Source organism: Megalobrama amblycephala, linkage group LG17 (genome assembly GCF_018812025.1).
Source record: "Megalobrama amblycephala isolate DHTTF-2021 linkage group LG17, ASM1881202v1, whole genome shotgun sequence".
Lineage (NCBI taxonomy): Eukaryota > Metazoa > Chordata > Actinopteri > Cypriniformes > Xenocyprididae > Megalobrama > Megalobrama amblycephala.
Window position 1 is genome coordinate 42534932 of NC_063060.1, and position 16083 is coordinate 42551014.

The 16083-nt window shown below is 35.4% G+C and overlaps 2 protein-coding genes across 4 annotated transcripts; one reads left to right on the forward strand and one right to left on the reverse strand.

Annotated features, from left to right (window-relative positions):
• Positions 1 to 567: 567 nt before the first annotated feature.
• On the forward strand, positions 568 to 7632 carry rbp1.2 (retinol binding protein 1, cellular, tandem duplicate 2). Of its 3 annotated transcripts, XM_048162860.1 has the most exons (5): positions 573 to 813; positions 1999 to 2327; positions 2564 to 2742; positions 5217 to 5318; positions 7392 to 7632. In XM_048162860.1, exons 2-5 carry the CDS (start codon positions 2195 to 2197, stop codon positions 7449 to 7451), a joined length of 474 nt encoding a protein of 157 aa, XP_048018817.1. In that variant the 5' UTR covers positions 573 to 813; positions 1999 to 2194; the 3' UTR covers positions 7452 to 7632. The 3 variants fall into 3 exon arrangements, with proteins under 3 accessions (XP_048018819.1, XP_048018817.1, XP_048018818.1); XM_048162862.1 differs by lacking the exon at positions 1999 to 2327 and having other exon boundaries at positions 568 to 813; XM_048162861.1 differs by lacking the exon at positions 573 to 813 and having other exon boundaries at positions 848 to 2327.
• A 6-nt stretch (positions 7633 to 7638) lies between these two features.
• On the reverse strand, positions 7639 to 13410 carry LOC125250335 (retinol-binding protein 1-like). Its single transcript, XM_048162865.1, has 4 exons — positions 13038 to 13410; positions 10900 to 11078; positions 8624 to 8725; positions 7639 to 8151 (listed from the first exon to the last, which is right to left on the reverse strand). The coding sequence occupies exons 1-4, from the start codon at positions 13108 to 13110 to the stop codon at positions 8101 to 8103; spliced, it is 405 nt and encodes a 134-aa protein (XP_048018822.1). The 5' UTR covers positions 13111 to 13410; the 3' UTR covers positions 7639 to 8100.
• Between the last annotated feature and the right edge of the window lie 2673 nt (positions 13411 to 16083).

The following is a 16083-nucleotide window of genomic DNA, read 5'->3' on the forward strand; positions in this document are numbered from 1 at the left end:
GGCGGAATAAGTCCCGCCTTCTAAAGAAATGAGCCAATCACCGATTGGTAAATTCATCGCGTCACTGCTGTTAGAAGCTCCGCAGTGCAGTGTTGCCAAGTCCGCGGTTTTCTCACGGAATTGAGCTACTTTATTAACATTGCTGCCGCGGGTTATTTTTCATGTTGAAGCGATCCCATATAACATGATATTTAGCCAAAACATGCAGATTTTACTCCCCAGAACGTGATTTTTAGTGGGGACCCCCCTGAAACTATTTTTTTAGTCTTCGCCGGGAGTTTGATTGACAGGTGATCTAACCAATCATAACGCAGAATCCGCCATTTTGTCTAACAAAGTAGTCAGGGGTTAGAATATTAACCTCAGTGGACTTGAACTTGAAAAATGGTGTGATGTCTTTCTGCGTTTGAAACAACATTCCTTCTGATGTTCATTCATGTTTATTTGATGCTATTAATGAACTATGAAGAGATGATCGGTTCACGAGCCACTTGAGCTGAGGCACTACAGCAATCTGTCACGACACATTAATTGTTCGAATTTCTTAAAAAACTACACAGTTTGAAAGCTGGGACTTTGTTTGATATCATAAGTAACCTGCTTTGTCTTGTCTGTCGACGTGTTGTCAGTGTCCTCTATGCTCCATGATGTATTTTTCACTCTGTGTGTCGTGACAGACAGCCCATGGCTTGTTGGACAAAGCAACAGTAACTAAGGGGGCCGGGTCTTTGTGAAGGGTCGACCCTGCTGGCACGTTCCAAACGAGGCTGGACATGGGAATATGCCAAATGAAATGTCCCACTTCAGACATCAGTGAGTTCCAGTCATCACTCATCATATTCAAATGTTGACCACATGATGTCGCCATCGTGAGCATATCATGTTTTTGTGTCAATTATGGCAAAATAGAATAAAATAACATCGCTTTGAAAACAGCTGATGAAAAGCAAAAACGAAGGCAACATTACTTGAACTTAATGTCTAATTTTGAAGTTTGTGTTTACTTTCATAATCATTGGAAGCAGGACGTGGCAATATCTTGGGATTGATGTCAAATGACGCGTCTCACTGAGATCGGGGTCGATCCATGTACCCCGAATTTACATGCCAAATGTCCGACTTTGAGTGGCGTTCCAGATGTTATTTCCTAGAATGAGGTGGGAAAAATCCAAATTCGGATCTGTCTGGAACGCAGCTAATTGTGCATCCACATTAGCTTGGTCCATCCTGAAAAATGCAATGATTTGAGCGTTTGTATGAGACAGTTGTCAGATTTCATTGGTGATTTCAAATATGAAATTTAATCGTAAGCTTAGAATAGTTTTGGAGAATTTGATGTTTCCCTATTCAAAGAGATTGGAGCTGCACTTGCATGAACGAGAGGCGTTTCACAGATGGCTGCCGAATGAAATGACTTGTCATAAAGGGACTTTGACTACAATAAACAAAACAATGAATCAACATGACAGCAAATGAACACAAACTAGAAACAATAGAAGGAAACACAGGAAGCTATACAAACTAAAAGTCCATGAAAACAGAAACAAAACACCAACATAATGTGACAAAATCACAATACTGTTTCAGTGTATTTTTGATCAAATAAATGCAGCCTTGTTGAGAATAAGAGACTTTTAAGTCCCTTTTTGGACCCCCCAATTTGGATGTGTAGATCCACCAAGACAAGTCTGGATGACAAAATCACTCTCTTGTGGTTGGTGGAAAAGGAAATAAGCCTTGTTCCGAAAAATAAACATCTCGGGAATCCCATGTATATTTTATTCTACGTTCCACTGTAAACACTTCAGAGTAATTTAGTCAGGAAGACTGACCTCATTACTGACGGGTCTTCACCTCCTGTTTGTGCTCTGGAGTCTGAAGGCGTAAACGGAAGCCGGATTGACAGCATTGTGATGGTTGCTTTGACTGACTGTTGTGCTGCTGACAGGCTGAGATCAAAACAATTACAAACTGACATATCTGTCTGTTCACATGCAGTGACTGACATGAGTTTATGAGATGCATCACCCATTGGAGTTCACTCCCGGTGACAGAGCTCCTGTACAAAAAAAGAGAAAAGGAGAAAGCAATCCACAGCAGAAGTCCCACAACATGTGTAAATGCTCTTTGAGATAATCCAAAGGCCCTAATTGGCTTTAGGATTACAACTTGCCTTGTGATTTGAGACACCGCAATGCACCTTGATGTTGAAACATCAGTGCAGAGGACAAACGCAAAAAAAGCAGCAAAGATGTCTCCTGTGGACATGAATGGATACTGGAAAATGACAAGTAATGAAAACTTTGATGAATACATGGAAGCGCTCGGTAGGATTATACTTCATTTTCTATTTATTTATTCATTATACCCATGTGAAATTGTGGTATGTGAGATTTTATAATATATTCTGTTGGAAATGGAAATACATGCTTGTATTTTGTACTCGAGAGAAAAGTTTTAGTACCTCTGGCAGACCTGATTATAGTTTGTTATACACTAAAAATCGGCTCATGTTCCATAAACGGCTTTGGTTTGACCAATTTTATATGTATTCAACTTACAGATGTGAATCTTGTCATCAGAAAAATTGCCAGCTATCTCGTCTTTGATAAGGAGATTGTTCAGAATGGTGATCATTTTAATATCAAGACTCTCACCACCTTTAGGAACTACCATATGGAGTTTGATGTTGGCAAGGAGTTTGAGGAGGATTTAATTGGTGTAGATGACAGGAAATGTATGGTAAGTGACCTCCTTATATATGAACGTATAGGTTAAAATAGAAATATAAGATCACAACTGGAAAACTTAACCTTTTTGTGTATTACACTATTAAAAATAAAGGTTCTTTATGATTCCATGAGGAGTCTTTAACATCCATAGAAACTTTCCATTGCATAAAAAAGGTTCTTTATAGTGGAAAAAGATTATTTACAGTATTAAATGTTCTTCACACTAAGTAAAAATCATTCTTTGGGGAACCAAAAATGGTTCTTCCATGGCATTGCTGCGAAAACCCCCATTATTTTTAAAAGTGTACTACTTTTCTGAACTGTTTTTCCTTAGGTTACTGTGATGGATGACTCAGTGATTATGTCATTAAATAGGATTAGATTGAGATTTACATACAATGACCTATTGAATCTTAAATCCATGAGGGTTTTGGTTAATGCCGCAAACACCTGGTGCTCCGGGAACGTCAGGTCAACGAGTTTAGGAATGTTTGTACAGTGTTTACGTTCAGTTTACAATGAGATCTTTATGGGGTTAAATTTAAGTCAAATTAAAATGAATTAAAACAAAATTAATTAAACTAAATCCATAAAATGATCCCAAAGGTTCTATGAAGAGCCTGCCAGAACTCTTTAAAGGGGACCTATGATGCCTCTTTTACAAGATGTAATACAAGTCTCTGGTGTCCCCAGAATGTGTCTGTGAAGTTTCAGCTCAAAATACCCCACAGATCATTTATTATAGCTTGTCAAAGTTGCCCTTATTTGGGTGTGAGCAAAAACATGACATTTTTGTGTGTGTCCCTTTAACCCTTAAATGCATACCTCGGGTCTTTAGTGACCCGGGACGTCATTCACTACCCTCCTCCTCGTTCATTTTTTAAAGTTAGACATCAGCCTTCTTGGTATTCCTCAATCAATTCATTATAAAGAATATAACAAGAAAAAAAATCATACAATTGTAAAAGAATGCCTATTTTTGTATTCATTTTTGTAAAAATTGTATAGGGTCACTAACGACCCGAGGTGTGTATGAGTGTACATATATTTTTTCTGCGCAACAATCTTAGATGACGGAATAAGTGCAATTCACCTTTATTCCACAAGGTGGCAATGTCTGATACACAATGCTGAAGTGACGACTCATTCGGACAGAAAACGAAATAATAAGAAAAACATGAAATGGCTCAGCGATTTAATGCAGAGCAAGTACTGAACGCAATCAGATATGACTGTAACTGTTGCTGGATGGATCTGGTGAAGCTGTTAGCTATCGAAATATTGATTTTGAAGATGTTGAAAATTATATAGTTTTGAGAATATGTTTGATATCGCGAATGGGCTCATATTCGTGACCTCAAACATAAAACTAGCCCATTATTTGCTGAATTTACGGGGAAATGAGCTCTGACGAGCACAGTTATGATGGCATAAAACATCTGCTCAAACGGAGCCCTTTCAAGCCCCAAAAGGTAACAAAATACGATTTATTTTATTCTTCTGTAATTGTTACTCTATTATCAGAAGAGTTTTATATTATCGCGACAGGTAGAGATCCTTCCGTGTTAGATATAGATCCGGGTCGATAAAGACCCGAATATGTAAGAATGATTGGCGAAACAGTCATGCATTCAAGGGTTAAATGCAAATGAGCTGCTGCTCCCGGCCCCCTTTCCAGAAGAGGGCGGAGCTTTAACAGCTCAACAACAACAAAGCTGGAGAATTTCACGCAGCCAAAATGAGGATTGTCAGTAACGGTGTTCAGCCTTACATTGTTCAAACCGGAGTCGACACTGATGGAGAGACTCAGGAAGAAGTTACAACTTTTAGAATGAAACTGGACGTTTCTGAATGGTTAGTGGATAAATTTATGTAGTTGCTGTGGAGTTGATTCAACTCATTGACTAGCATGTGCCGTCATGTTAATCTTTTGTGCAAATCCAGCGTTGAATTGACCCTCGTTTGTGAAGCAGTCCGGTGTAAAATGACGGCATGTCAATAACACTCTTCTACAACAACTCTTCCTCTTTCCTCTTGCGATTTCTGTAAAAGAAAAAAACTCCCTTTGCATTGAACTTTGAGCGTCGTAACTTTGCAGATGTTGTTTATGCTCAAACAGCAACATTACACACTAACTAAAGTTTAAAAAGAGAAATCATATTCAACCACCCCTTTAAGGTTCTATATAGAATTTTTTTTGAGGCAAATAATAAAAATAACAAAGTGCAGTAAATGAATACACTATTTGCGCTACAAACCAGTGTGATTCTGCTAATAAATTAAAATAATACTAATGTACAGCTAAAATAACAGAAAGTGACTGACACCTGAAGCCTTGTACTTTAAAAAAATAAGGGTGATGTTTAAAAGGTTGTGTTAAATACACTGATTTAAGTTTCTAGTAAAAAAACAAACAAACAAAACATTCTCTATTGTGTGTGAATTGTCAGTCAGTTCTGGCGTGTATCTGTTCTTGTTTTGTAGACCACGGTAAACTGGGAGGGAGACAAACTGGTGTGTGTGCAGAAAGGAGAAAAGGAGGGAAGGGGCTGGACACAATGGGTCAAAGGGGACGAGTTACATGTGGTAAGTTTGTATAAGGACACAGTTCATATGAGGACATGGTCTGTTGTATTATGAGAGAGGTCACACTTGGCTGCGTCTTGTTACTGGTGTAGTCAACAGTGTAATTAATGAGATAACATCATTACTGCAGCACTCCCACACTGCAATAGTAAACCTATTTAAAATGTGTAAGCTGAAATCTATTTACTGACTTCATTATACAACAGTCTGGATTCTTCATTTGTTACTCAACACTGTTAAATTTGTGCATAATGACCACTAAACTAACTAAACTAAGAATCATTTTACAGCACTGTTCAAAAGTTTAAGGGTTGTACAATGAATTTTGAAAGAAGTCTCTTATGCCAAAGTCCCTTTCAAGGAAAGTCTGTTCACTCGGCGCCATATTTGCAACGCCTCTGAGCAGCTATTTCGGGCATCCAACACCAAGTCCTGTCTATTTGAATGAGGGAATCCTGAAATCTCAAAAACTGCTTGGCGAACTCACAATTAAATATCATATTTCAAATCAGCAATAAAATCTGAGATGAACTGTCTCATAAATGTTGTTTCTTATTCTCAAATGACGTTATAAAAGTACGGAAGAGGATTAGGGCCAAGCAATAATAAAAAATTAAAACCATCTCGAGATTAAAGTTGTTAAATGTTGAGAATAAACTCGTTAAATTACGAGAAACAAACTCATTAAATTTCGAGAAAAAAAGTCGAGATAAAATGTTGAGAATAAAGTCATAATGAGTTTAATGAGTTTATTCTCAACATTTTTTCTCTACTTTTTTCTCAAAATTTAATGAGTTTTTTTCTCGTAATTTAACGAGTTTCTCAACATTTTATCTCGACTGTTTTCTCGAAATTTAACAAGTTTATTCTCAACATTTTATCTAGACTTTTTTCTCGAAATTTAACGAGTTTTTTCACAAATTAAACAACTTTAATCTTGAGATGGTTTTATTTTTTATTATTGCTTGGTCCTAATCCTCTTCCGCATAAAAGCTTATTTTTCTAATCGTGAGTCTCAGGTTTCTATGGGACGCAATTTTTTTTTATTTCAATGATTTTTTATCAGCGATTGGCTCTTTTACTTAGAAGGCGGGAAGTATTCCACCATTTTGCGTGTTGTAGTTTCTCCCATTCATAACTAATATCCTCACCATAATTTATTTATGAAAAATACATTAAAAACAGTAGTGTAAGAATTAATATTTCATGGGTTGATGTTTTAAAGTAGCCATTTAGTTTTCAGGGCAATGTATATTTACATGGCTTATTGTTTTTATTTTTTAATGAATTTAAAAATACATTTGTATTGTTAAGGTGAGACACTGCAGGCTAAACGCTGCTTTTTCGATTTTGGGCTTTTTGGCTTTTAATGAAGTGTTTTTTCAGACTAGTGGTAAGAAAACATCCAATATCCACATTTAAGCATTTATTTTTTGGCACTTTATCTATTTGTGACTATAGATTTCAGTTACAATACATATTTTTAAAGGCAGTTTTCTCAAAATGAGTTTTTTCTACTGCACTGAACTATATACCTCCACTCCAGCATTTACACCAAACTTTGGTTTTATTCCTATCTATATTCTGAAGTTTTTTTTACAGAGGGATTTGTTCATATAGAATTTGCCAGATTATATACATTTTATTCCAAAGAATTTTTTTTTTTTTTTCTGATTGTTCACAGTATTTTCTGAATTTTGTAGTGATAAAAAGAGATACACAAAATCCCCTCGGTAGAAAAAAAATGAAACAAGAATTCTCAACCTGAGTTCATCCAATGTTCAGATTTTTTTACTAGAATTTTATGCAAATTAGCACATTTTTAATAGTAAATAATGCTTCATTTGCATATCTAAGCATGACATTTTAGAAAACTTGTAATACATTTTTTTTTTTTTTTTTTGCAATTCTTATTATAGTCAGTCCACTGGGGATATATGGTGATATCTATTAGTTTATTTTTTTAACTCTATTCACCTACAGTGTCTTGCCTTAAAATAATAAAAATATGTATTAAAATTTTATTAAAACGTTTTAACTAAAAAACATTTTATTTTTAATTTTATTTTGCAGGAAATGCGGGTCTGTGGAGTGGTGTGTAAACAAGTTTTTAAGAAACAAGTTCTCGACTGATGTGCCTTGAACCACAAGTACTCTACTGTGAACAAAAGCGTGAACTTTTCTGCCTATTAAAAGTCATTGTAACAGTATGATAAATAGCAAATATGTCTTTTTCATTCCTCAACTTATTTAGTCATGTAAACAATGTATGGTGAAACTTTGTCAAAGAAAATAAACTGGTAACACAAAAACATGCACGTTCACTATCCTCATCAGTTTTCTTTATTTTGTCAGTTGTGATACGTCACACTTTCAGCACACATGATCTACAGGAGATGCAGCAGTGCAGGTTTACAGACCCTCATCATATCATCATCATCCTCTTCCTGCTTCTACAAACAAGAAAGGAGCTCGATTTGCTGTGGGGTCAAGACCCGTCTTCTCTCCTCCAGCCAGACAGACCTCAGATGTTAAAGGCGGTATTTTTAGACAGCTCTCAGTTATGAAGCTAGTCTTATAGCACTAAAACATACCAAACCCACACACATATGAATTTAACAGGTGTTCATAAATATCCACTAAAGTAATTGCTTATTTGGAATAAACTTTGTCTGATGAGGAGTCTAGAAAGGCACATCATAATGAGAGGATGAATGGATACACAGCTCTATCTGGTGGTTGTTTCTGTGTGTTTTCCAGTAGGAGGTGCAACTATACAAGCTTAAGACTTCTTGAAAACCTGCTTGGCCACAACTCCCGCTGCTCTCAGCTCCTGCATAGAAAATACACAGAACATGATTATGAATTAAAACAGATTTTCCAAGACAAAGCTCACCAATCTATATCATTTGCAGCAGGAAAAAAACACATCCATGTGTCTCTACAAATTGCACTTCTCACCAGCAGGTGGTGCTGTGTGCCTAAATATATTCTTCAACAGACCTTCGACACCCTTTTGTCAAAGGGGTTGCTTAGGGGTAATTAAGTGCAACATTGCACAGATGTGGTTGAACATCTGTTGTTAATGTTTTAGATGAGTTCAATAGCACAATAGCCTTGAAACGATAATAACGTCCCCTGCACAAAGAGCCACTAATACACACTGGTGAGCACATGTCATTTGTGTCATTAGTTACCATATGTTTTACACTAACTCACGGTTTCCAGAAACAAAGTCATTGTTAAATAGGGGCAAATGAGAATGTGTAAGAAAAGATGTTTCAAGTGTAGTTTAGTTTACATACCAAATGAAGTTCATCTCCTTCAATCCAGTGGGTCCAGCCCCGGCCCTCAATCTCTCCTTTCTGCACACACACCAGTTTATCTCCATCCCAGGTGATGGTGGTCTGTGGATTAAATGATGCAAAGAAGAAAAACATTGCATATGTGGTCGCATCTTAAGACTCTACTAGAACCTGCTTAAAGGATTAGTTCACTTTCAAATGAAAATTAGCCCAAGCTTTACTCATCCTCAAGCCATCCTAGGTGTATATGACTTTCCTCTCTCTGATGAACATAATCAGGGGAATATTAGTAAATATCCTGATGCATCAAATCTTTATAATGGGATCAACAAGTCTGAGCTGAAGAAAGTGTCTCCATCCACATCCATCCATCATAAACGTGCTCCACACGACTCCGGGGGGTTAATAAAGTCCTTCTGAAGTGAAGCGATGCATTTGTGTAAGACAAATATCCATATTTAACAAATTATGAAGTCAAAGATCGCCTTCCATATTCAACTTACAGAAAAAGCTTATTTGACGTGATGCCAGTTTACACTTTCTTCATAAGTTGAATACATAAGGTGGTCTGGTGGAAGCTAGATATTTTACTTTATAACTTGTTAAATATGGATGGATTTTTTTTTTTTTTACACAAATGCATCGATTTGCTTCAGAAGGCCTTTATTAACCCCCTCGTGTGGAGTACGTTTATGATGGATGGATGTGGATGAAAAACACTTTCTTCAGCTCATACTTGTCGATCCCGTTCACTGCCATTATAAAGATCGGATACATCAGGATATTAATTAATAAATCTCAGATTATGTTCATCAGAAAGAAGAAAGTCATATACACCTAGGATGGCTTGAGGGTGAGTAAAGCTTGGGGTAATTTTCATTTAAAAGCGAACTAATCTTTTAAATAAGCAAATCGTGAAATTTACAGTTTGATATTTAATATATAACTCCTTTTTTTTTTTGAGAAAGTTTTATGTTGGGTAGTTGCACCTCTGAGCACCACTGAAACTAATGAATGTAATTTAAAGTCTGCATAAAAACTGAAGTTGAATCTTTTCTTCCCAATTCTGACATATAAAAGGGCTTCTAGAACAAGAAAAAATGTAGGGCGGGACTTGATTTTTTCCATGGGGAATTGATTGGATTGCTATTGGCTGATCTCATGTGAGTGACAGGTTGCCCCGCCCTCGAGCCAGTAAACACATCATCAGAGAAGAGATGTCGCTGAAAGTGGGAGGGGAAATTATTTTGATTACAAGGGCACTTGAATTTAAAATATAATGAAGTGCACGGGAAAATCATTTATAGTAAATACAGCAACATTTAATTTTGATTTCATGGTGACTTTAAAAGGTCTCTAATGGTAAGATTGTAACCAGTAATCACTATCTCTAACATAAAACATACAGTTTTGAGTTGGCTGCTTGGATACAATTTATGTGATATAATTTATTTTTCATTTATTCCACTCATGTCTTTACTTTTTATCAGATAAATATGGAAGTTTATTTCCACCACACAGAATAAAACTATTTAAAAGATAATTGCAACTTTTTTATCTCACAATTCTGACTTTTTATCTCACAATTGCGAGTTTGCATCTTGCAATTACGAGTTATAAAGTCCAATTCTGAGGAAAAAAAGACTGACTGTTTGAGTTTATATCTCACAGTTCTGACTTCATAACTCGCAATTGCGTGTTATTAAGTCAGAATTGTGAGATATAAACTCACAATTATGAAAAAAAGTCAGAATTGCAAGACGTAAACTTGCAATTGCTAGAAAAAAAGTAAGAATTGTGAGATAAAAAGTTGCAATTACCTTTTTTATTTTTTATTCAGTGGCAGAAACAAGTTTCCATATAGATAAATATGCCTTATAAATATGTTTATGACTCTGAAGCATTATTAAACATTTAAATATTTTCTCTCATGTTTGGAGTAGGTCAGCTAAAAAGAGCCATCAAAAGCTGAACATCTGAATTACAAAAACAGGGATAAAACTTTGGTGCTCTAACTTCATATTTCAGCCATTGCAGTTTTAAATGGATTTCTGTACTTAACTGCATTCCACGTACAGATGAGGGGATTACAATAAAATAAGCCATTCAAGTGAACAGAAATCAAATGAGAAAGAAAAGCTATTTGAGCCATTTCTACGCCAAAGACAGGAAAAAACAGCAGACAAACACTGTAATTTGTCTCATCTGTTTTCTCTCTCCATCACTGTGATTCATTCTTCTGGATTATACTTATTGTATGATGTTGGTAGACTCACCATACATTGCCTGCCATCAACTGGACCCAGATCCTCCTCAAACTCCTCACCAACCACAAAGTCCATGTCATAGTTCTTGAATGTGCTCACAGTCTTGATGGTAATGTGATCTCCATTCTGGGTGATATCTTTGTCAGGTTTTAACAAAACAGCAATTTTCCTGATAGCAACATTAATATCTTCAGGAATTGTGAGAAGGAAAAAAAATGAAAATTACAATTAGTAGCTGGTTTAACAGACCTGTTTATAAATCAATGCAAGGTTAATAATGGTTAAGTGTTTACGGATACACATGTTCACTTAGATATCTAAATTCTTTCAAAAAATACTTTCCAGTGACTGCAAAAATACTATATAGTAATTTATAGAAAATACAGTATTTATTAGTTTATAGTTAATACTACAGTAGGCTATGCTGTAGCATTCATTAACAAAGTGTTGTAAATACTATAGTACACAATTAACTATAGTTCAAAAACACAGTAGTATTTACTATTAATTACTGTATTATTTTTTCATGTTTTAACTTATCTAATTAAATTTCCTACAAATTTTTCGTTTATAAACAATTAAGTGTATGAACCAGAGCCATTGAAAAACACATTTAACAGCTCTGGTACAATGCACTGCCCCTGATTGACAATAGCACGACCAATGCCATCCAAGTGCGGGCTGCGAAGGAGCATTTCATTGGTTGGACGTACAGAACGAATACGCCCCTTCACCGAGCAAGTCGGTATTTTCAGTGTACGAGTCGGAGCAGTCCCCAAGAGGCGACACTTTGATACTTTTTGGGTAACACCCACTAGATGGTGCTCTGGTAGCACGGCCGCCATTATGGGGTGAAAATACTAACTTGACCATTGAATCCTTCACATCTTATGCACCCAAAATTGTGAGTTTCACTGCCAAATAAGAAGCGCAATAGAACAATTTCCTAAAATTAAGTCACCAGTAAATTGTATGGCTCCCACAGTAAATGTTGTATTGTCTTATATGTTTTATTTTGTGGAATCCAACCATCCAACCATCTGAGGTAACATAGTTAGCCTACTTTATTGAGTATTTCCATTTTATGCAACTTTACACATTTATTAATAGTAAATTAATAATTAATACATTTCAAATCATCATGTTTACAGCAAACAATATATTTTAGACCTAGTGGAGTAGGCTAATAGTAATAATATCTAGGTCTGAATTGAAATAGGCTATATTTTACGTTTTAATGGATCACACTACAAACATAATGATCTTATAATACATGATGCATTGCTGTGTCCATCATCGCATAATTCACACTTTTGGACACTTCTGCTTTAACGGACATTAGACAACACTGCAAAATCAAGCTGTTATATTCATATATTTATTGTCCAACATTCCCAATTTTTCTGATGCATGTCCTTAATTTAATTTCATGGTAATAATTCAGTGTTTATAAGCCTTTTAAAGAATTTGAACCCAAACTGACTGGGTTTCTAGAGAGCAAAGGTTCTGTGAAAAAAAAATGGAAGACTTAAATACAAAGTGTGTAAGGATTTGATGATCACTAGCGATAGTATTTTATTCTGTGTTGTCATCATTCAGGTTGGATTTCAGCTTTAATGAACGTTTTTATTTATTTTTTTATTTTATTTTAACAAAGCAGCTGATATTGCCATAGAAACTAGTGGACTGCCGACTCGCTTTTACCCCAAAATGGCGGAAGCGCAGGGCTGCTGCTGGGCGCCGGTGCTGCAACGGAACCTTCTATTGAGTGTCGCTTCTTGTTAGTGTATATTCTTTGGCGGTACTGAACAAGTCGTCTCGTCTGTGAACAAGGATATGCTGACCGATATGAAGAGCATGTGAGTCAATTTCGACTTTAAACAATCGGTTGAGAGTGAATGATTATACTCATTTAACGCCGTTTGGAGTAACAACCGACTTAACGGCCACTGAACGAATCTACTGAGGATTCGAGCCACTGGAATGATTCATGAATCAACTCCACACCACCAGCGTTACGTGATTCATCCAAGAAAAAGGTCTGACATAAACGTTTTTATTTAATTTATTTTTTAAGCGAGAAAATATATAAATAGTCACATACATACCCTTGCAATACATCTCAAAGAATAATAAAAAAAACTTACCGAGAGCTTTGAGATACTCCTCAAAGTTGTCATTGGAGATCATTTTCCAGTATCCAGTATAATCAGCAGGCATTGTGAAATATCTGATTTTCTTCGTGTCCTGAAAATGTGTTTTTAGAGGAGACCTGATGTCTGATCGTTCCCCAGCTCCTGTTGTGCAGCTCTCTGAATATCAGCACCGCATTTTATTACCACCATAATAATCGGATCAGCCTCATTACCGCGACACATGTGCTCAGTACAACTGTATAGGGAAAAACACTCCCACAATGTGCATAACACTTGAGGATCAAAGATATTGGAACATATGGATTAATGGTAGGGGACAATCGTTACATTATTCACATGGATTTACACCGTTCTAATGCAAACCTTTGGACTAAATGAACTGAAAAGACATTTCTCTGTTGAAATGTAGGAAGATTCTCAGAGCATCTTGAAGAGAACGACATTAATTTGTGATTCAGGCACAAATACAGCTTTGGCACACATCCCATCTTTTACCAATTAATCTCAATTAGCCCAAGGCTTTATTTCTAAATCATCAGGTTTGAATCTAACTCATGCATAATATGGATAGAAGCGTGCAGAGCAATAAAGAACTCTCTTTGACCCTTTATCTTTAAAAGCTACAGGCCTAATTGATAAGTAAGAAATGTATAAAAAATAAAGAGGATTTAAACTGATGATATCAGATTCTGATTTTAAAACAAGCCCCATAAGGCTGATAAGTGGCTTTGGCATGAGAAAAAGATTATGTTGTTTTGTAAATCGGTAATCCTGGATATCCTACTTTTACAGAAGCATTAATTGTGTTTGATGTAACATACACACTGCGTATTGCCTGCCAAAATAGTTTGCATACATGTATAACCCTAAATTATTCCAATTTTAGTACACTAAATCAATGCTGCATGACCTAAAACCTACTGGTTCCTTCACATAAGCTGTTTTAATGAAGAAATGCTTATTTTTGAAGTATATTATCACATCAGACACATACGTCTTAACTTAAAGAAACTCTCACCTTACCTTCATGTCAGATTTTGATGTTATACATAGATTTATGAGATATTTGACCATGGAGTTATGCAGCTGGTAATTGGAAACTCTGACTACTATTCACACAAACAAACAGAAAACCACCACACAGACAGGTTCATTCCATCTTTCTTTATTTCACAGTTTTTTCTTTCATTTTCATTTTGTTGGCACATTTTTAGTACACATGGGACAATACACAGGGTCCAACATCCTCTCCATCAAGCTTGTTTATGAGAGCTGCAGGAGCCAGACTACATTCATCATCTTTCTTCTTGTCTGTGCTCTCCTTGCCTTTCATATGAGGAGTCAGATATACCTATCCCACATTTCTTGTTACACACACCTCCTTTTGTGCTTTTAAAATACCTTCCAGTGCTAGGTACACAGAAAAAAAGTGGTAGCTTTCAATAGCTACCTTAAAAATCTATTTCTACCTGATGTAATGCATAAGAAATAACTTTGTTGGTATAAATCAATGTATTAAGTTGGATTCAGTGATGTGACTAATATTTTTGACTTGAATTAAACCAGTTAATGGGACAATGATGTGACGGGTCTTTTTTTTGTTCAAAGGCATTAATAATAATTATAAAAAACAAAGATATGACATCCTAAGTATGTTAGGTACTACAACTAGATCTCTTTTATTGAATCCAAAAGGTTTTATTATATTTTGCTACATATAAAGGTATTTTAAAGATTTTGAAGTGTCAAAAGGTCATTCGGTTTAACCGTCCAAAGGCCAATACAGCCATTTCATTTGTGATTAAAATATCTTAAAATGTAATAAATGTATATATATTTTTATTCTGGCATGATTTCATTACATCATATATCAACATAGTGCAAAATGGCATTAAAATTATTTGTAGAAGTCGTTGCTTTGTTATGAGAAAGAATGTCCGGAAAAATTCATTTCAATGTCATTCGGAGTAACCAATATAAAGGGACCATTTTGGATCTAGTCATGCGGTCAATATCATGTGACAGGATGTGACATCATTCCGACACCTGCAAATGACCACATGGTCATGAAAGTAACTAAATTTGAAAAATTCATGTCCCGAAACATCAGGCCATTCGGTACAACTGCTATAAAACATAGAAAATGTAATATTTTAAAAACTTGTACTAAATATAAAATGTTTGATTGTCCTTTTGCTAGCTAGCTAGATATCAGCCTGTTAGCATTGTTTGAAAATATGAAAAAGTGTCATTCGGTAAAACTGAAATGTTGATTAAACCAAATGACTTTTTTTGTTGACAAATTTTGTCCATCTTGTAAAAAATGACAAAAGAAGTGTTGATTATAAAAACTGATTATAAAAACCACATAATCTCATTGTTAACACTTAATAAACCTTCAAAATTAATTATATGCTTTTTTTACACTTTTATAAACCTTATTCATCACTGACCCTAATTTAGATGTTATAATTTTCTTTTTCAGTGTAGGGTAAACTCTAGAACTAGGGTACGTTTACATGACAATGATGTTCTAAAACAGAAAAGCTTTTCCATCGTTGTCAAAACAATGCCCATTCACACGAATCCATGAAAGTGACTAAAAAGGCTGTTATTGCCAGGCCAGCAGATGGCGATGTCACTTTGTAAAGAAACACTATGCGCCTACAGACTGAACACGTAATATGCATGTGCATGATGTCATCTTTTTCATAAATTTGAGTTTTTGTAGTTTATATGGAGACAATAATGGAATCATTTTCAAAAACCTGCACTTTTCAACTGTTTGTGTTTTCAGGCCCCCAAAAAAATGAACAGCCAAAACGTATATAAAATGTTTTCAGATTTTAGTTGAAAATGGTGTTGTGTGAACAGCCCCCAAATCTAATAACATATGTATGCATTTATCTTTTCATTCTATGGATGAACATACACACACACACACACACACACACACACACACACACACTTATATACTATAAACAGGAATGCTTTTATTATAGACCTTGGTTCATAATTTCTTGATGACCTGTTTTTT